General features: G+C 42.0%; 4 protein-coding genes across 5 annotated transcripts; 2 read left to right on the plus strand and 2 right to left on the minus strand.

Annotated features, from left to right (window-relative positions):
• Nucleotides 1-17: 17 nt before the first annotated feature.
• mbd4 (methyl-CpG binding domain protein 4) lies at nucleotides 18-3,017 on the plus strand. 2 transcript variants are annotated; one of them, XM_030056225.1, is made up of 8 exons: nucleotides 18-90; nucleotides 365-679; nucleotides 792-1,645; nucleotides 1,750-1,815; nucleotides 1,950-2,084; nucleotides 2,177-2,326; nucleotides 2,516-2,619; nucleotides 2,712-3,017. In XM_030056225.1, the coding sequence occupies exons 2-8, from the start codon at nucleotides 528-530 to the stop codon at nucleotides 2,784-2,786; spliced, it is 1,536 nt and encodes a 511-aa protein (XP_029912085.1). In that variant the 5' UTR covers nucleotides 18-90; nucleotides 365-527; the 3' UTR covers nucleotides 2,787-3,017. The 2 variants fall into 2 exon arrangements, with proteins under 2 accessions (XP_029912085.1, XP_029912084.1); XM_030056224.1 differs by having other exon boundaries at nucleotides 23-161.
• Nucleotides 3,018-3,131: 114 nt separating this feature from the next.
• LOC115362338 (uncharacterized protein D1044.6-like) lies at nucleotides 3,132-4,918 on the plus strand. The gene is made up of 6 exons (XM_030056228.1): nucleotides 3,132-3,507; nucleotides 3,625-3,764; nucleotides 3,875-4,002; nucleotides 4,143-4,202; nucleotides 4,360-4,549; nucleotides 4,710-4,918. Exons 1-6 carry the CDS (start codon nucleotides 3,498-3,500, stop codon nucleotides 4,818-4,820), a joined length of 639 nt encoding a protein of 212 aa, XP_029912088.1. The 5' UTR covers nucleotides 3,132-3,497; the 3' UTR covers nucleotides 4,821-4,918.
• Nucleotides 4,919-5,256: 338 nt separating this feature from the next.
• creld1b (CRELD disulfide isomerase 1b) lies at nucleotides 5,257-11,295 on the minus strand. Its single transcript, XM_030056226.1, has 11 exons — nucleotides 11,045-11,295; nucleotides 10,246-10,368; nucleotides 10,064-10,146; nucleotides 8,872-8,982; nucleotides 8,414-8,505; nucleotides 7,925-8,104; nucleotides 7,709-7,804; nucleotides 7,538-7,621; nucleotides 7,081-7,176; nucleotides 6,840-6,980; nucleotides 5,257-6,752 (listed from the first exon to the last, which is right to left on the minus strand). Exons 2-11 carry the CDS (start codon nucleotides 10,360-10,362, stop codon nucleotides 6,532-6,534), a joined length of 1,221 nt encoding a protein of 406 aa, XP_029912086.1. The 5' UTR covers nucleotides 10,363-10,368; nucleotides 11,045-11,295; the 3' UTR covers nucleotides 5,257-6,531.
• A 952-nt stretch (nucleotides 11,296-12,247) lies between these two features.
• LOC115361490 (uncharacterized) lies at nucleotides 12,248-18,857 on the minus strand. The gene is made up of 16 exons (XM_030054868.1): nucleotides 18,664-18,857; nucleotides 17,680-17,707; nucleotides 17,428-17,562; nucleotides 17,040-17,168; nucleotides 16,814-16,917; nucleotides 16,529-16,637; nucleotides 16,404-16,445; nucleotides 16,045-16,178; nucleotides 15,870-15,932; nucleotides 15,714-15,771; nucleotides 15,383-15,615; nucleotides 14,868-14,918; nucleotides 14,694-14,745; nucleotides 14,259-14,354; nucleotides 14,120-14,158; nucleotides 12,248-13,898 (listed from the first exon to the last, which is right to left on the minus strand). Exons 1-16 carry the CDS (start codon nucleotides 18,850-18,852, stop codon nucleotides 13,093-13,095), a joined length of 2,268 nt encoding a protein of 755 aa, XP_029910728.1. The 5' UTR covers nucleotides 18,853-18,857; the 3' UTR covers nucleotides 12,248-13,092.
• Nucleotides 18,858-19,463: the final 606 nt, after the last annotated feature.

Consider the following 19,463-nt stretch of genomic DNA (forward strand, 5'->3'; position numbering starts at 1 on the left):
TTTACTACTTCCTGTATTTTGCTGCGTGTGTGCCTGTGCAGCCCTCGACCTCCTCTGGTCCGGATGGAGAGATCAGAGAATAAGAAGAGGGTATATACTCCGCAGACTCCACAACATTAAGACGTTTAGACTAACGTCACACCCTCTGTGAAAGGAAGGCGGTAAGTTAGAGGTTGGCGAACACTGGTGTTTGAATCAGGATTATAGCATTACACAGTATTTACATTTTTCCACTTTACTCTATAATGCTAGACTACATCTGCTATAGAACATGGTTATAACGTGACACTTGCCTACATGTAATACTGAGCAACAGAGCGATAGTAAATCTATTGATTCTATTTTCTTCTTTTTTATGGATTAGATTCTAGGTAAAGTGAATGGTCTCTGGAAGTCAAGGCCTGGACTGTCAGCCCATGGCAGTCAGCTTCACCACGGCCTCCACTGCTGTTACCACCAGGGTCAACAACAACAACAACAACACATAGCTCAGTATAGATCTGTCCACCTGTTATACTCAGCTGGAGATGAATGGAGATAGAGAATGTATAAATAACCAAAGTCACAAGGACAAGGGTGAGTCGTGCCCCACCTCCAGAATGCCTCCCGGCTGGACGAGAGTAGCAAGGCAGCGGAGATCTGGCAAGACAGCAGGCAAAATAGACATCTACATTACAAGGTGACTCTGTTTTTTCTGCCGGTCATTTCTGCATGCGGTCATAACTCACAAGGCTAAGTGCAGATGCATTTAGATCGATAACACATGATAACAGATCACACTTCTGTTTCAGTCCTCAGGGGCAGACGTTCCGGTCCAGAGCATCTCTGAAAGCTTTCCTTCTAAAAGATGGAGATGGCGACTTGGACATAGACCTATTTGATTTTACCACACCTAGGAGTGGCAACATCACAGATCCACTACCACTCCCTCCCAGTGGGAAACAGGCGAGAAGAAAGAAAGAACAAGTCGATAGGCAGAAGGAGGTAATTGAAGATGGAGCAGAGATCTTACACCCACCCCCAAATAAAACTAAAAGAGCCTCTCCCTCTGCAGTCAGCAAGTGCAAAACTAGAGCTACACATCAAAGTGGTGTCTCAACCAAACAGCCTTGTGATGCATCTCCTTTGATCAGAAGTGATGCCAAGGAGGAAAGTGTAAAGTGCACAGAAAATAGTAACTATTTCATTACTGACATCAAAAAGGAAGAGATCACTCAGGTGTTAGATGGGTGCGGTGACACAGTTGATCAGACTGTGAAGTGCTCCCTGTTACAGACTCAGCCTTCACCCACTGTGGATGATGCTAGGCTGCAGAACTGTTCTCAGAGCGGGGGTCTGCTCAGGGAAAAGCTGCTAAGACTGGCCTCGTCCGCTGGGCCAGACAAACCCTTTACTGCTCAGCAGGATGTGCAGCCAGGCTCACAGCCCCCACTCCCAACTCTCACCGTCGAACCTGCCGCTGACAGCAAGGATGATGATGAGGACAAACAAGCTCATGATGAGAAAATGTCAGAGGGAGAAGGTGAGAAAAAGCCTAATTCTGAATCGGGGGCAGGTGCTGAGAGTCAGCGGGACGTGGAAGAGGAGCTGTTATCACCTGACATCACTTGTGGGCGCTGTTCACCCACGAGAGATTCCCAGAATAGTATGTTGATCCACACAGTCTGACAGCTTCTCTAAACAGTGACTCTTGATATTTTTGGCTGGATATGCTATTTATGCATATGTTTATGTTTCCTGCCTGTACAGAGTCCAAATTTTTGGAAGATAAAAGGAAGACGAGCCCTTATTTCAGTGGGAAATCCCAGAGAGATGGTATGATTAATTGATACAAGAGACAAAGATAAGGCTTACAAGTTTGGATATGAGACATATTATTTTGCTGATTTGTATGCGTGTGTGTGTGTGTGTGAGAGATTTACTAAGACTCATCCACTACCTATGTACAGATCTTAGCCCACCCAGGAGAAAGGTATTTAAGAAGTGGACACCCCCCCGATCACCCTTCAACCTGGTGCAGGAAACTCTTTTCCACGACCCCTGGAAGCTCCTGGTGGCTACCATCTTCCTGAACAAGACTAGTGGTAAGATCCAACATAAACACACACACACACACACACACACACACACTGCTTGTGATCTGTCCATAAATCACTTTTTTCACTCCGTACTCAAGGTAAAATGGCCATCCCTGTGCTGTGGCAGTTTTTTGAGACTTACCCGTCTGCAGAGCTGACCCGGCAGGCCGACTGGAAGCCCATGTCTGAACTACTGAAGCCTCTAGGCCTGTTTGAGATCAGAGCCAAAATAATCATCCGCTTCTCAGGTAAATATGCTCGCGTGTCTGCTGTGCATGATGGGTTACTGTGTGCATGCAGACCATTTATGTACAGTAACTGCAGTGTTTGTCATTATTGTCACTGTAGATTCGCATGGTTTTTGCAGGCATATCCGTACATATGAAGCAACAGTTGTCAGAAAAAAAAAACTCAAAGCCCCTTTTTATCTGGTGCAGATGAATACCTGACTAAGCAGTGGCGCTACCCCATAGAGCTGCATGGTATTGGGAAGTATGGCAATGACTCCTATAGGATCTTCTGCCTGGGAGAGTGGAGACAGGTCAGTATCATTGCAACTGTGAGGCAACAAGGTGTGTTATAGAGTGTTCATGAATGCAAATGATTGTGTTCCTTTGTGTTTATTCATCACAGGTGACTCCTCAAGATCACAAGTTAAACAAATACCATGCATGGCTGTGGGAGAACCATGACAGACTGGGAATCTGAGTCATCGCACAGTATGAGGAACTGCGAGAAGTATTAGTTGTTGTGCTGACAAGATAATCAGCTCTGTCACACAGCTGTCACAGTTACCTAATAGTTGCATATCAATGAACTACATTAACCTGCATCTCCTTAAAATTATGCAATGCTCTTCAGAAGTACAGTGTTTGCCTTGCTTTGTAAAATGTTTTTTTCTATGGTTAATAAAATGTTTTTTATGTTTAATTGGTTAAATGATTCCCCAGTCCATTATTTAGTCAGTTTACTGTCTGGCTGGCTCTCTTTGTCTTCCTGTCTGTCTCTTGTCTTCCTTTTGTCTTGTGAAATCCAAAGATATCTTCTGACGCTGTCCCATTAGTCCTTTGTTCCATGCTAATAAACTGTCTTTTTGAGTGCACTGGTGCATGACTTTACACTCCATGCACCTGCTTTCTTAATGGGGGGTAACATGATTCCCAGGACAACCGTTGCCAATGCAAAACACTCAGTTGAGTCAACAGGCATCTGGCAGTTTAATGTCTAACTAGCTGTGAGAAAAAAGTATTTTGCCATTTCCATATATATAGACTGATCTGTTTTACAGCTGTATTAAGATTTATGAGGATTGAACTGCTGCTTTAAGAAGAAAATTCAACTGTGCATGAGGAATTAGGGTTTAGAGGAATCTCTTAACTCCACTGGTGGGTGTGCAGAGGAGACAGCCTGGACAACACAATGAAACTACGTAAGGGAACAGCTTTGTTTTTCCACTTTTTAATATTATTGTGTAAATTGTTCAGCAGTCACAATGTGCATGGGATCATTTATTTATTTATTTATTTTTATCCTTTCATTGCTACAGCTGTCATCTCTGTGGTTTCCACACCAGTGTCAGTTCCTTATGTCACACCCCCTGTCCACCAGAGTGGCTGCATGCTGGTGGCATCACCCCTGGCATTGCCAACCATCTCAAGCTCTACCCAGTCCCTTACAGACATTCAGGTGAGCAGAGATTCTCAGTGAGCTCCTATCTTACATTTAGGTCACCTTTTCCTTGATATGTCAAAAAAAAAAAAAAAAAAACAACTTAAATTACTGTCTCTGGTCTTTAGATTATCCCCAGACTGAACCCTTTACATCCACCTCCGGTGTGTAAACGCACCGTCCGTCTAGAAACACCCGCTGTTCACCACCACAACCATCAGAGGACACTGATCATGCAGAGGAGAGAGCATTACAGGTGGGAGTGTCTGATTAGTAAGACCTGCTGTAGAGGATTTCCTGAGTGAAAGCAACATTTCAAAGGGAAGCACTGATGCATATCATTACTTAGCAGATGTGTGTCCAAAGCCAGTGACCTGTGTTCTGTTTATCTGTCAGGTATCATCAAGTGTGGCGAAAACCTCTCTATGGGACCAGCAGTGAAAGGGAGGAATATAGGTAAAGGACGGCCCTATACTTCACTGATAAATTATATTCCTTTTTATCTGGCAAACCTGTCCTAATTGTGCATGTGCATCCTGTTAATCTAATTCCACCTTGCACTGAATCTCTACAAACCAACTTACCATCTTTTGTTGATGAAAAATACTTGTAGGAAGGAGATGCGTGAACAGCTAAAGAGACAGATAGAGGAGAAATGTGTTGCACTGAGGCTGCAGCTGGCCAGTCAAGTGAGGGAGGCAGAGCATTTACGGGAAGTGGACCGCCTTGCTCTATCAAGTGAAAGAGAGCAAAGGATCCAGCACAGCAGAGCAATGACACTGTACAGGGATGAGAATAAAAAGGTACACACGGTACCTACTGCTCATTGCTTTTGTTTGCAAACTATCTACTAAGTGTGCTGAAACTGATTCTTAAACAAGCTGGCTCTTCTTGTGTTACAATAAGAGCTGGGTGAATTTGAGGTTTTCAGTTGTCTCTCCTCTGTGTGTGTTGTGTGTGCAGCTAATGGAGCAGAGCTGGAGGGACAGAGCACTAACTCGCTCCCAGGAGGCACTAAAGGAGAGAGAGCTGCTCCGCCTCAACCCCATTAACTGGAGTGGAACACTGAAATAGGCTGAATATCAGTGTTCAGAGTCAAACCACAGGCTCAGGCCTCACGGACTGTTTCCACTTGAAAATGGATCAGAATAGCAGATGATTCACCTCGTAATTTCTACCAAAAATAAAGTTTATAAGCATTGTCTGAGCTGCATAATTTAGCAATTGAGCTCAGGTACACTGGATGCCACAAAAATGTATTTCCTCATTTAGTCAGTATACTGTTGTTATCTTAGTCTAGACATTTGATAGCCTTGCACACTGCTTCTCTGCTGTCATTTTCTAATAAAGTTGGGACTGAAATTCCTCAAATTAACCTTTAGTTAAAATCTCTGCATGCTGTACAGTTTATTACAAACATGTAATAATTTCACAAACTAGAACCTTTGTTTTGTCATATGTTCTATTTAAAGTGCAGATTAAGGAAGCTCAACAAAATCAAAAAAAAAAAAAAAAAATTCTAATGAAAACATGATGGGTGACTGTCGCTTTTATTGCAAAGGAAAGCAAATAGATACCCAAATAATGATTCTGTGAACACAGTTTGCAAACCATGAAAACAAGACAAAACTAGATGGACAGATATGAAATGATACTTCAATGGCTTTTTATCAAGATGCTACCATTACTCCTAGAACTACCATTAAATAGTTAAAAAAGCTTTGCAAATGCGTGACAGAATGTACAAAGAAAAAGAACAAGAGCAAAAAGTTATATCACAATATTTTCCCCCAAAATATGGCTTTAAAAATTAAAGGCAAAATAAAATGTCTTGCATCATTCAGTGATCTAAACGCATCCCCACACAAACTCATTAACTCTCAGACACCTGGTGATGACAGTAATGTTGGTGGTTTCCTAATCTTAAAGTTTTAAAATAAAAGAGGTGATACGGCAGCAGTAAAATTCAATCTTCCATGCCAATCAGACAATAAATTATTACACATGGTACAGTATCTTTCATTGCAGATTCTTTTCTCATGCATTCATATGAAAAAGAATCATTCAGTAAGTAAGCAGGTAAAAAGTCATACATGTACTGTGGACTTAAGTGACCTGTGGTTCATAATGGATATATCCCAGAGTTTCAAGGAGCTTTCCTCCAGGGTGAAGGGAGGACATTGCGTTCCCTCATCCTATCCCAAACCTATAGCAGCAAGCTTAAGTGTTTTAGTTCCCTGACCCAGTCACAATCCATCTCATTTATCCACCATATATTCCATGAGAAAGCCTCCGCATTACAGCATTGAGATAAATGACAAAAAAGACATAATGACAAGAGGTTTTGATTGTGTGGAAGAGAGGACATCATTTCTTAAGCAACATCTTGGCCAGATGAAACATATAAATGCATAATAAATAGTAACAATCAGTAGTGGCCTTATTCATTTCACCCTTGTCCCCAACAAAGTTGAGGTATTGGATTAATTTCAGTTCCAGTGCAGTAGAGTGTCATCAGTTCCTCTTCAAGACTCCTGGCTAAACAGCTCAGTTCTCTTCTACAGTTTCACTCTGACTTTGTGTTTCAAGTTTTCATATTTTCCTGCATTATCCCATTCATAAACAAAAAGAAGCCCGAGTTCCTTCATGTAATTCCCCAACTCCAAACTAACAGATCCCTGAAAGGCTAGCACTGCAGGGATAGTTTCCTTCCCCATGGGAGCCTAACAAACCCTTAGTGGTTTGTATTCCAAGTTCCTCTCCCAAATCCTTTGTCCCTGATTGGCTAGCGTCCCTTCAGGAATCCATCCAGCATGTAGTCTCCCTTCTCCGTCAGCCAGTAGCCAGCCATAGCGGCCACACCGCCAATGAAGATGGCAGTGAAGACCATGTCCCCCTTGGCAGCGAGTGTTGCTAGAGCACAGATCACAACACCGAAGAACATCTGCTGGAGTACGAGGACCTCGTCGTCCGTCATGTCATCAAACAGACCCTTCTCTGGACCAGCTGAGGAGGTGGAGAGAAGAAGGTCTGCCAACAGGTCTGAAAAGCTGTCAGTTATTTGGATATTTGCATGTACACTTAACTACTTACTGGGGGGCTTGTTCTCCACACAGATGCTGTCTCTTCGGATGAAGCCATCGGCACAGTCACAGTGAAAAGAGCCCTCCTCGTTGATACAGGCCTCATTCAGCCCTGGGCATGCTATGGCGCGTTCATTACATTCATCTATATCTGTGTAAAAGAAGCGTGGTTTGGGAAAACGTAGGGCTAGGTATATAGATAATAAAGCATAGAATTACAGTATAAATGAGTATAATTAAGATTTCCTTACCAAGACACTTGGCTCCCCTCAGTCTGTAGCCACGGGCACACTTCTTACAGCGAGCAGGACCGCTACCCATGCAGCCCACACATGCCTGGTCACAGCCTGCACACAGACAAAGGAAAAAGGTCAGCACGATTAGAGTACAAATAAGCATCACAATGACAACTCTATGAATTAGTCATTTCATGGAAAGTATTGTTTTTCTCTTCACATACTGTAACAAAGAGTTTATTAGGTCGACCAGGTGTTGCACCCTTTCTACAGAGAACCCTTGACATTTACTTTTAAAATATAATTTTAATAAAATTACAGCCGTAATGGGTTGCCATTGCCATGAGAAAACCTGCCACTAATCAATCATTTTTGGTCCCAACAGCTGAGGTGAGAGTGCCAGCATGCTTTTATTAGATAGATAGATTAGAGTGTCCACTATCATACACCAATAACTTACAAGACAGCTTACCTCTGCATTCGTATGATCCTTCTATGTTGTGACAGTAGGTGTTTGAGGGGCAACGGGCCAGCTCTGTGCCACACTCATCAATGTCTGAAAGAGACATATAAGGGGAGTTCAACAACTGTCCAGACCACAGAAATAAAACTACTGAAACATGATATCTAAAGCCAGACTCACCCACACACTTGTTGTCATGGAGGAGCCAGCCTGGTTTGCAGTCCAAGCATTTGTAGTCCTGTGGCCCTGAGCATTTTTTACATGAGTGGTAACAAGCTACAAATGACGAGAGAGAAAGGCAGAAGAGAGAAGTCAAGTTTACATGGCCTCAGGGCCTGCGAACAGACAAACAGAATTCTACAGGTAAAGAGCTGAAACTGTAAATGGTTGAGCTACCCGCACATGCTCCTGCACTGTGATTGGAGCTCTTTTCTCTGTAGTAGCCATCAGCGCAGCTCTGGCACAGCTGGCCTGAGTATCCCGGGTCACACACACACTCTCCATCTCCTAGTCGAGTCCCTTCCCCCTCACAGCGGCCCAGACCTCCACACACCCCACCTGGGCCAGATGGACACTCTGCAATACACAGACACCCAATTAGTAGTATATATTTGTATATTTTAACATTAAATAATGTTCTGCCTTTGCACTGACCCTGGGGAACAATAATTCATGCCGCTTTATGTGTGTACCAAATTTGAACTTGAACCCACCTAAGGCTCAGCACTGGTTAGAATCATAATTACCATTACCAATTTTGTGCATCTTTGTAAATACAGTATTATTCTTCACATCAGAAAAACATGATAAAATGCTTCTAACAAATATTATGTACACTGTAATTTACACATCGCTGTGTGTTATGCAGCTAAATGTATTCCAAACCTTTGCAGTCAGGTCCAAAGCGTCCTGGTGGACAGCAGAGTCTCAGCTCCTCTATACACAGCCATTCAAACAGATCTGGAGCCTCCTGCTGCCTTCAGGACACACACACACAGCAGGTTAATTATGTCAGTGATGTCTGAGAAGATAACAAATTACAGCCATAATGATCAAACAGAGCACAATGTAATTACACAGACAGCCGCGGCCAATACTGTCACAATATCACAAATAAAGCAAGGATTTAAACAAAACTGCCTGATGACTACTGCCTGAATGACTGATGACATATATCTTCTTTGATTTAGAGTTAATACATAAATGAATACTTAATTTGATATGGAGAGTGGATATTCCTAAATTTTGTCATGCCATAAATTTACAACTATATCAGATTAGATTGTTCATGTTACCGATAGACACGGACTTTCTCTGTGACTAAAGATTTGACATGCATTTACCTGTGGAACCACCATGTCTCCACTTGGTCTTCTATCTGCTCCAATAGTCGGTTACAATCAAAATCTGTTTTTTCACATGCAGATTCCACAATCTCTAGAAGCCGGGTTTCACTGAAACGAAAGGCTAACAGTTAGAGATCTCGAGACAACCGTGAAACAACAGCAGAAATACAATCTCCCCTGAATGATCCAATCCCCTTCTGGGCCAACAACTTATGAATAAGTCTATTTGTATGGGACTGGAAAACTGGGAAGGAGTGTATCTTTTGAAACTATCTTATTTATTAAACCATTCACACATTACAACACGTTATATAAGTGAGAAGGGAGGACCAAAGAAATCCAGAACAATTTTGACTTACATCGATTTTGCAATACAATTATTCTGTTCTGAGGTCATACAGCTTTGAAATGTTTGTTACGTGACAACACAAATGCATTGTGCAGGGTCATTTGCATTATCTGGAAGCCATGTTTTTGGTACTTATGGCAGCCCATATTGGCTAAATGTTCAAATGATGCAGTGAACCTTTAAGCCTTATAAAACAAACCTTACAGGTAAATCTGTTTTTGCCAAGGGACTCCAAAAGATGTGAATCCAAGATGGCACACTTTAATGATAGGAAGGCATATCTACTACATATCTAGTATATATATATATATATATATATATATATATCCAGTATATAGCAAGGATGGCAGCATATGTGCACTGACTGTCATTCCATCCAAAATTGTGGTGTAGGAGTCTGGCAGATAGGCTACGACTAGTACCCCTGTAGAGCCAACCCTGTTTAGCCAATCACTGCTATTTTGAAAATGTGGTGCTAAGATGCATCATTGCACCAAGCATCATCAAAATCTGATCTGTGAAGCCAGAGATAACGTGCGTGACAGATTGACAGATCAATCCATAGTCCCTCTCAGATTTCATATCAAAACAACATTTGTGCAAACACTTCACATTCTGTCTCCACCTCAACAAAAATACTTCTTGCTTTGTTTATTTTCTGCTGTTTAGCATTACACTGTTCTTGGCTCTTGAATACTGCATGGTACTATTCAAATTCATTCATTCACATCAAAGTATGAGTTAACTGAATAGGTAATGGGCTTTGTGAACTATGAGCATAATGTAAAGGCTCATAGTGTAAAATCCTGCAATTCTAGTATACAAAGAGGCCACTCGTACCTGCGGGCATATTTAGCCAGCTTCTCCTCCTCCCAGGCAGTGTTACCACCCCCAAAATTCTTATTGGCTGTTCTCTCCAAGCCCTGGAAAGCCAGAGGTACTTAAGTTCAGGCTCGTTATCAAACAAAATGGCTCAAAAAACACAATGGTGGACAGAGGATATATTGAGTTCAGTGCTTTACCTTGATGAAACTGTCGGTGAGTTTCTGGCAGGTCTGGCAGGGCGCTGTCTGTACTCTCACCACAGAGAGCTCTGAGAGGAGCACCAAGGCAGGCAGGAAAGGCCAGGCCCACCACATGGCTCACTATTCAACACACACACACACACACACACACACACACAATGAAACAGCATGTAATCGGTGATGACCAGTCAGTGATCATCATCAGCACCAGTAGCAACAAAATCAAGTATACTTTAAGAAGCATGAATTTAGCATGAATTTATCATCTCCCCTATGATATCCCCTCCATCTTAAACTCATAATTACTATGATGCAGTTACATGAATTTATGTCAAAAAATACTTATGCCGGCATGTGTGTGCGCTAAGTTATTTCACTAACTTACATCCATGCATAAACAAAAATGCAAACGTCAAGCTGCATCCTATCTAAAATCAAAAGTAATTTATAACCAGGATGATTTGCACAGATAACACATCTAACGTTACCTGAGGAAAAATTAATGACTAACCAACTGGATGAGCTGCTAATTTTCTGCTCTCAATGGCTGCGGCTGGTGAGGATGCTCTGGTTTCAACATTAGCTAGCCTCAGCATCAAGCTAAATTAGCCATCAAGCTGCAGGCTAAGGTCAGTAGGTAGATACTAGCCTGGGCTAAGGTAGCCCACCATAGTCGGCTCAACTGTCTTGAGCTCGACTAAAGTCTATTTAACTAAGAAACAGTGTATAATGATATTTCTGGCAGTTTACTGATGTGATGTTAGCCGTCCTGATGCAGCTGGCTCTCTGGTCCTACCTCAGTCCGCGGCACCGCTGATGACTGTCTGACTCCTCGTTGGTCCACACAGTGTGAACAAGACTACACGTTTGAGGACACCCGGCTCTAATGCTTCAAACGTGCCATTTTTAGAGGACAAGCCACACCACAGCGATGGCCCGCCAGCTAACCAATGCGTCTCCTCATTCAATAGCAGAGAAAGTTAGCTAGCGTCTCGGGCTAAAATGAATGGGCAGCTTCTAGTGGCTTCTCCCTGTTTTTCCTCGCAGCTGAGCCGCAGCAGGATAGGCACCGCCCAAACCCGCTGGGATTTAGCCTGTCAGCCAATCACCGCCGAGCTTCACACAGCTGGGCTTCAGCACATCCAATGACGTCACCGGGACAGAGGAGAAACGCTGAAGCTGCTGTACAATACTTCATTGATCCACGTGATACAGCGGCAAACCACTGTTTTCACTATAGGACCCTGATTACCATTACCATTCAGTAAGATTTTTTTCTTTCTTACTTTCTTCTCTCTCTCTTTTCTGACACCTCTCCTGACATTCGCCCTGATATTTATGCAGACTAATTTAAATTATTGCAGTGATAGCCCCTACTCTTGACTGCTACACTCTGAAGTTCTTGATCATTTGAATATATAAAGTAGCAGAGCACTTAGAGAGATCAGAAATAAAACACCTGAACTGAAAGCAGAAACTAAGGGAGAAGAAATGAGACAAAAAGGTGTGGATGATGTGGAGCAGAAGATGTAGAGGAGAAATGGCTTAAAGAGAAGAAAAGTTCATTTGACACAGCCAGGGCTGATTTCTGAGTGAGTTGTGGTGGTACTGAAGAAATAATGAGTGTTCAGTGATTTTTTTTTTTTTTTTTTTTTTTGAAAGATGCAGCTGATTGAATTTTTCTCATGCAACATTTCAGCTCAACAGAAGTCTTTGCAGTTTAGATAGATAGATAGATAGATAGATAGATAGATAGATAGATAGATAGATAGATAGATAGATAGGTATACTTTATTGATCCCAAACTGGGAAATTCCCATTATATATATATATATATATATATATATACCATTATTTGATAAATGTTAACATTTTGCTTTGCAGATACTTGTGTAGTTATTTATTTATTTATTTAATGTACTGAATGAAAACTTTGCCACTGTTGATTCATGACACATTCTTTATTTGAACACATTACAAGTAAACAGATAAAGACAAACACTGTATAAAAGGAAGCACCATGTCCCAACACTTATTTAATATAATCATCTGCAGAAAAAGGATTTTTTCTGTTGCTTCTAAGTGCTTCCATTAGTAACATATGTATATCTGCAAAATGTCAACACCAAAGCAAATATGTCAACCATACACACAAAGGTTTATGGAAAAGCTGAGAAAAAGAGTTAGTCTCCCAACACAATATTGTAGATATGATGTAAACAGCACAAAACATATGTGCATTCCTACACGTGTTTTGTGCAAATAATAGTGTTTTTCTATTTATTGTTTGTACAGATAATGTTTGACAATGCCTTTGTGAGACTCTCCCTCCCTTTACCAATTAATGGGGTTTATCAGGGAGGGGCATTTTCGGTAACTTTGGGGTGTCACAATGGAATTTGAACAACCTCTGATGAAGGTTGTTTGTGCCAAAGTGTCATGGATTTTTTTTAAAGTGCATGTCCTGCAAGATTCAGCGTGTGGGATTATTTTTCTTATTCTATGACACAAAATAACAAAAATGTAACATAGAATGTATGTCAATATTTCTCCAATGTGCCTGAATAGAGTTTTTCACCGAGGTGCATGTGCTTCTGCTTCATATCACAGTAAAGACCTTCCTGACACTGTGTGCTAGAACAGTGTAAAACAATGTAAACAATGTAAAAGCCTGCACGAACTGGATTCAGAGTGAATCGCTTTTGTGTATATCAATGAATAATAGACAGTAGTAAAACCTGTGAAACTGTAAGAGAGTGTTCATTTCTTTCAAGTCATTAGGTATTAGCTGCCCATCTCAGAATGCCAAAGGTGCAACTTGGTCATCCTTTCATGCTCTCTTGCTTAGACCCACTCCACTCCACTGACTTTGGGGCAGGCATCAGGGCTGGAGGGTGGCGTGGTAAGACATGGCTGCAAGGGCACCGTTTCCCATGAGTCCTCTTCTCCTGCCCCAACACAGTCCTGGGATATCCCTGCAAGGTGTAACACAGTAGATCCTGTTGTAAATCCTGACAGACCTCGTGCTAGTGCTCGGGACGCCACCCTGAGCCCCCCTGCCCTCTTTCGTCTCGCTGAAGCAGTGGTGGTCTGCCGTCTTGCAGCCAGTTCAGTCAGAAAACCCAGACTCTGTGAAGGCAGACTGAATAGATGAAGGCCGCGGAAAAGCTCTGGCATTGGGCGGCAGCAGCCTGGAGGCTCAGGTGGCAGAGATTCAAATTGCACCAAGACAAAACGTTCCCCAGCACGGCCCTGTAAGTAGTCTGCCAGGATGCAGCTCAGTGAAGCGCTAAAAACATCTACAGAGGTAGCAGAGGCACTGAGGTTTTTATCCGGCTCCTCTTTCCCCTCCACGTTCCTGCTCCTCTCCCTGGACATGTCTCTTTTTGTGCCCCACTCCTCAGCCTTTGCCCAGGCGGCTTGGGTTAGGACTAAGACCACTTTGCCCCCGTGCCTTTGCAGCCGGTCCAGCCGTGAGTGGAGCCAGGGCACGGGGCCCAGCATGCTGAGCTCAGCCTTGCTCCACAGGTCCAGTGACACGCTGAAACCCAGAGCCTGGAGGGACGAGCCAAGGCGACACAGCAGTCCGGGCAGAGCCTCGTCTCCATCTGGTGGGCACAGCAACACCACGTGTCCACCGCCCACGGCTCCTGAGAGAGAGTGAGACAAGAAGGGGATAGTCATACTGCATAAACATATACGAACTGACAATGTCAGCACCATAACATGTAGGTATCATGTAAATCTATGTATGAACGAATGAATGATTAATTGTATCAATGAATGTATGAAAAAGTATGAGTAACAGCTTCAAGAAGTTATGCAATCTAGCAAATACAAAGAATTCAATTGATTTTATATTTTCTCAAACCTTTTATATCATCTTCCTTCAGCCATCTCCACATGTAGCCTACATAGAAAACAGGGTACACATTAAGATATTTGGCTGAGGAGATACATATTTAATGGCTTACATATAGATATTAAATGCCTATAAATAGATAGCTGACCTTTCATGACCCCCTGTACAAAATAGGCAGCTAGAATGGCCAGACAGAATAATAGTAAGCCGATAAGGAGTGGCAGGCTCCATCTCCATCGAGGTGCTGGAGAAGAGGCAAAATATACATTACAGAGGATGTTATATGAACAATGTATCATATTTCATAAAGCAACTTCAGCTACCTAATATGATATGGTTATTGCAGGAAACAAGCTTCAAATGTGTTTAAATATATAAAATGTCAAGAAATGTTCCACTGTGTCTACTATTATAATAATGCCAAGTCTACACTGAATGGTGACAATGCAGCCATTACGCAACTGTGGGAACCTTTATTCAGCAGCCTAAGTGGCACAAGCTTAAGAGTTATCAATTTAACCTGCTTAAAGGAAGGAAATACGATAAGCAATTTATCAGTCGGGATAATAATTAACAGACCTACTTGCAAATGGACAATGGGGCTCCAGGTATGAAGTTGTTCCATGAACCTTTATCTACAATTTGAATCAAGGAGTTAATGAGTCCATATATGTATTATGGGAAGCACTGAAAAAATGTTTCTAATTGTATTTAAAAAGTTATATATCGTATTTTAGCGGCAAAAGAGAGAAGTTACCTGAACACAAATTGAAGGGTGTGATGACACATTGACAAACTCTCCCTTTTTCTGAATGAGAAAACAAATAAATAAATAAATAAATAAATAAATAATGATCAGCACGAAAGTGAAACCTCACCTTTAAAACAAGATTCACATGCTGATTCTGATAGTCTTGGACTGTTCACATTCTACATATAATTGAGATCCTGGGATAACTTTGGTGCCACAGCCTATTTTGTATTATTAAATCAGTATAATTTAGAATACATAAAAGAGTATGTTGCACAGACGTTGGAGACCCAGTGAATGCTAGTTTATTTCAATATCATGCTGACAGACGAGAGAAGGCACAAAAAAATCTCTGCAAGGGTCATCTTGTGTAATTTACTGATGTGCATCAAGCCATTCTGCTATTCAGAGAGCTAAGACGAGAGGTAGAGGAATATAAATATAATTTTGTATCAGATTGGATGTGATCTGATTTGTAAATGAAAGCTAGGGTCAAAAAAAGTGTTTCCATGTTATTTTACCCAGTGGCCATTGCCTGTGGTTCTCCAGCCAGCATGTGCATAGTTGTGCATCCTCTGTCTGGAGCCCGTCACCTCCTCACAGTGGCCTCTTGCAGAGTCTTTCTTGCACAGCCACACTTCTGCCTCCAGCCTGCAGGGGGCATTCACAGTCCAGCTGAGCGCCATGTCGCCCTCCCTCATCTGAACCTCCTCCATAGACACAGACACATTGTGCTGCATTCTTTCAAGAATTTCTGAGAAGGAAGAAATATATCTGTTATCTGCAGTGCTGTAATATTTCCTCTACAACTTGATCCTGATGTACATCTGAAAGAAATTGAACTGCCGTTACCTTGTTGGTTTTTAAAGGGACAGGATTCTCTGCGAAGCGCCTTTCCTGCCCACCATACCTGCACATATTAAAGGCTCTTTAAAATCTCCACTAGTGTTCATGCAGGTTGACTATCTCTTATCAATTTCAGTCAACATCTAAACAAGAGGCAGCTACCTGGAAGCACATGCATGGTGCAACAGAATTTAATGAAAATATCATCTCTCTCTGACCCCTTCGCTAAAAAAGGAAAAAAAAAGACAATATTAAACACACAAAATATTGATTTGGACTAACAGTATAGACTGTTTGAATACATAAAGGTTGTTTGGTTGGTTTAGCATTGACTGACCCATTGGAGAACTTTTCCAGGCATCTCATTCCAAACCAGCTGGCACATGAGCACCTCTTGGCTGGTTTTAGTGCTGTCCAGCTGAACATGGACTATGCCTTTCTCATGATCAGTCACAGCTCGAAGTCTGGGAGCTGAGATGAGTTCACATCAACCAGTTACCATTTAAAAACTACATCACTTTGAAAGGAACATCATTTTTACAGGCACTGTAAAAATGTTGTAAATACTGGACTAGATGGATAATATGTAGCCGTGTGGTCTGGGAGAGCCCATTTAACTATTACAGTACATGTTTAATCTAATGTCCTGTATATCAAGTCAAAGATTCCATGTAAGTTCCAAATTTAAAAACTTACCATCACACTCCTTTATGCTATCGTCTAGGTTTAGGGAGCAAACTGGAAGAAGGAGATAAAAGTTAACATTCTGTAAAATTAGTTGAGCAAATTTCACTCTCTGCTGTGATTACAGTACATCTCACCTTCTTGTAAAGATGGGATTGTAATGTCATGGGTTGTCTGGGTATGTGCGTAGACGTGGACTTTAACAGGACTGCCGAAATGCGCTTTCTCTGTCAACACCAGCCTCATCTGCAAAAAACATATACATAGTTGTAGACCTTAAATCTGAATATCACAGTGTCATCTAGCAGTTCAAGGACCAAAAGAGGGCTGCTCTCAGAGGGACGCTTGATTACTTAACAACAAAAACTGATTTTACATGCACTATTCCCTCTTTTCAATCGAAGCAGGAAATGCAAAACTACCTCAGGAATGGGATGTTGCTCCTGCACAGAGTATCTCGGTCTAAACCACAGAGTTCTGCAATATTCAACGGCACCTGGGGAGCTGTGACACACTTTGACCACGGCTATAGCACAGAGAGAGTGATAAGTATGAGACAGGAATCCGCAGAATAAAATGTGTATGACTCTGTGTTTCGTGTGTACATTGACATGGCTTTTCACTTTGAAGCCGATAATAGCATTATACCTCTGATTATACCTGATTCGGGTAGCACATTCAGACCGCTGCCGTCTACCAGTTGTTTCTTATTGGAGAGGTCATCCTCATCGCCATGATTACCAGACTCCTCAGACATTTCTGGCTCATTATCAACTTCTGCAATAACAAACAACCACCAACAATGACTGACCGATCAGTCAAGAACAAGTTAAACAAGTCCAAGCAACTGTGATAAGAATGCAGGAAATGTATACTTGCAAAATCATTTGACTTCTACAAAGACAAAACAACACTGACATCCTTTTAACAATAATGGCTGGCTTCAGTTGGGATACACTACAGTTAGGATAATGCCATGACAGTAGGATGACTATATAAATAAACTGAACCTGTGTCCAGCAATAATGTCTGCTACCTCGCACTGTGATGTTTATTTGTAGGCATAGTTCACAATCTTGTCTGTCTGAGCAGCACAGATACACTTTCAGCTCCACACGTCCAACATCCACCGTATCCTCCGGATCCAGCGGCACAGCATCATCCAAATAGGCTGAGCAGACAGGAATATTCAAGCTTTAGACAAAACGACACAACTGATGCAACATTCAGTTAATGGTGAAGTTACGAATGACCTGAAGTGCTGTCTTCGTGTATCATTCCACCTCACCTGAGCTCACATGGCAGTCAGTCAAACCCTGAATTGAGAAAGAATGAGGATGAACAATATGAGTCAGCAAAATCCTCTCTCACATATCAAAACATTTCTCTTGAACAGATGCTGACAGTGGATTTAGGAATTATAGGCTGAATGTTAAGACAAAATCTGTAGGGAGCTATCTAGAAAGGTCAAGGCACAACAGCCTGTGAAATGGAGCAGTGCAGTTAGTTAGTTATACTAGGCTCAATAGTAAATTAGTAATGAACATTAAACTCTGATCTCTCTCTCTCACTCTCCCTCTCTCTCTCTCCCTCTCTCGAATAATCTAAAATATTTTATTTGCATTTACTGGCCAGTTTATCGCTTTACTGCTGCTCAAACAGTCCAGAAAGCTGCCCCGCTCCCTGATGTGGACAGAGCACCAACAATCCTACCACAAACTAAGACTCAACATTTTATTTCTAAGTTTATTTATTTATTTCAGCCATTTGTCTGTATATCTTAACTATCTGAAAGGGATCCTATAATGACTCTCAATGATTTTGAAGGGTAAAATGAGACATATAAGACACACAGTCCTAATCCAAAATCACTGTAATATTATCCCTAAGGATTTAGGACTGAAACAAACAACTAAGCCATGATAGCCACTTCTGACCTCCAGGGACATGCTATAAGCCACCACTATCTATCCATCTATCTATCTATCTATCTATCTATCTATATCTATATATCTATATATATATGGAGAGAGAGAGAGAGAGAGAGAGAGAGAGAGAGAGAGAGAGAGAGAGAGAGAGAGAGAGAGAGAGAGAGAGAGAGAGAACTGGTTTAAACTGGTAATGACTTTATCATTATCATTATTATTATTATTATTATTATTATTATTATTATTAACCGGTAATTACTTTATATAGCACCTTTAAAGTATTACAGGCATGGCTCTACTTTTCAAGGACAAACCTATCGAGGATAACTAAGGTGACAGGTTACCTCGCTGCAGGTGAGTTGAGGTGGTTGCTCGATCATCTCAAGTGTCCTTGCCGACGAGAACAGCCACAGGTGCAGCAGTGACAGCAAGAAGCAAGGGACCCGTGGCGCCCGAGGGACCGTGAGGGCCGGTCCCAGGAGAGGACCTTTGCGCCTGACACAGGAAGCCGCTCTCCTGCGCGCGGATCCCATGGGAACGTCTCCCCTCACCCGAAATCAAATCAGACAATCCAGTTAGGCTAACCCTTGTGCCAACCAGCACCACAGCGTGGCATTCTTGTTTTCTCCGGGAAAAAACAACACCATGAGCGCAGAGTTTGTTCCGTACGTTAAGCCCTGCCGTAATGACACGCTGTCAGCATGCGGTTTCGCTCCACACATCCTTAACAGTGACTGACAGGTTGGAGAGGGGGCGGGCTTCACCTGAGCACTACCTCCACCTCACCTGGCAGGTAAGGCAGGTCAGTACTCACAAATGTACTGCGGTGTCATATTTTGGTAGAGAATAATTCAAACCACTGCAAATCGGCTTATAAAAGTGATATCCAGTCTGTGATAAAATCTACTTGGGAGCGTCCATCATGATTTAGTTGTTGCGACGTATAAAGGCAATATCATGACATGAATGTTAATCATATCCAGATTAGGCCTACCTTTGGTTTCACGGTTAAACCCTCTCACTAACAGGATGTGTGGATGATAGTTTGCCTTGCCAATAGGTATTCACACAGCCAAACTGTTTACAGTAGGCTACACAGTGCACCTACTCACTTTGGTAAACAATAACCTCCAAATGGTGATAA

Source organism: Myripristis murdjan, chromosome 7 (assembly GCF_902150065.1).
Source record: "Myripristis murdjan chromosome 7, fMyrMur1.1, whole genome shotgun sequence".
In the NCBI taxonomy this organism is placed as follows: Eukaryota; Metazoa; Chordata; class Actinopteri; order Holocentriformes; family Holocentridae; genus Myripristis; species Myripristis murdjan.

Coding starts and splice junctions, on each gene's coding strand:
- creld1b (XM_030056226.1), bottom strand. CDS start 10,362: ATGTGGTGGGCCTGGCCTTTCCTGCCTGCCTTGGTGCTCCTCTCAGAG. Junction 7,622..7,708: donor CCATGACAACAAGTGTGTGG/GTGAGTCTGGCT, acceptor TGTCTCTTTCAG/ACATTGATGAGTGTGGCACA. Junction 7,177..7,537: donor AGGATCATACGAATGCAGAG/GTAAGCTGTCTT, acceptor GTCTGTGTGCAG/GCTGTGACCAGGCATGTGTG.
- LOC115362338 (XM_030056228.1), top strand. Junction 3,765..3,874: donor AGTCCCTTACAGACATTCAG/GTGAGCAGAGAT, acceptor TCTGGTCTTTAG/ATTATCCCCAGACTGAACCC. Junction 4,003..4,142: donor CAGAGGAGAGAGCATTACAG/GTGGGAGTGTCT, acceptor TTTATCTGTCAG/GTATCATCAAGTGTGGCGAA.
- LOC115361490 (XM_030054868.1), bottom strand. CDS start 18,852: ATGGGATCCGCGCGCAGGAGAGCGGCTTCCTGTGTCAGGCGCAAAGGT. Junction 17,563..17,679: donor TGACTGCCATGTGAGCTCAG/GTGAGGTGGAAT, acceptor CTGTCTGCTCAG/CCTATTTGGATGATGCTGTG. Junction 15,933..16,044: donor CTGGAAAAGTTCTCCAATGG/GTCAGTCAATGC, acceptor TTCCTTTTTTAG/CGAAGGGGTCAGAGAGAGAT.
- mbd4 (XM_030056225.1), top strand. CDS start 528: ATGAATGGAGATAGAGAATGTATAAATAACCAAAGTCACAAGGACAAG. Junction 1,816..1,949: donor TGGGAAATCCCAGAGAGATG/GTATGATTAATT, acceptor ACCTATGTACAG/ATCTTAGCCCACCCAGGAGA. Junction 2,327..2,515: donor AATAATCATCCGCTTCTCAG/GTAAATATGCTC, acceptor TATCTGGTGCAG/ATGAATACCTGACTAAGCAG.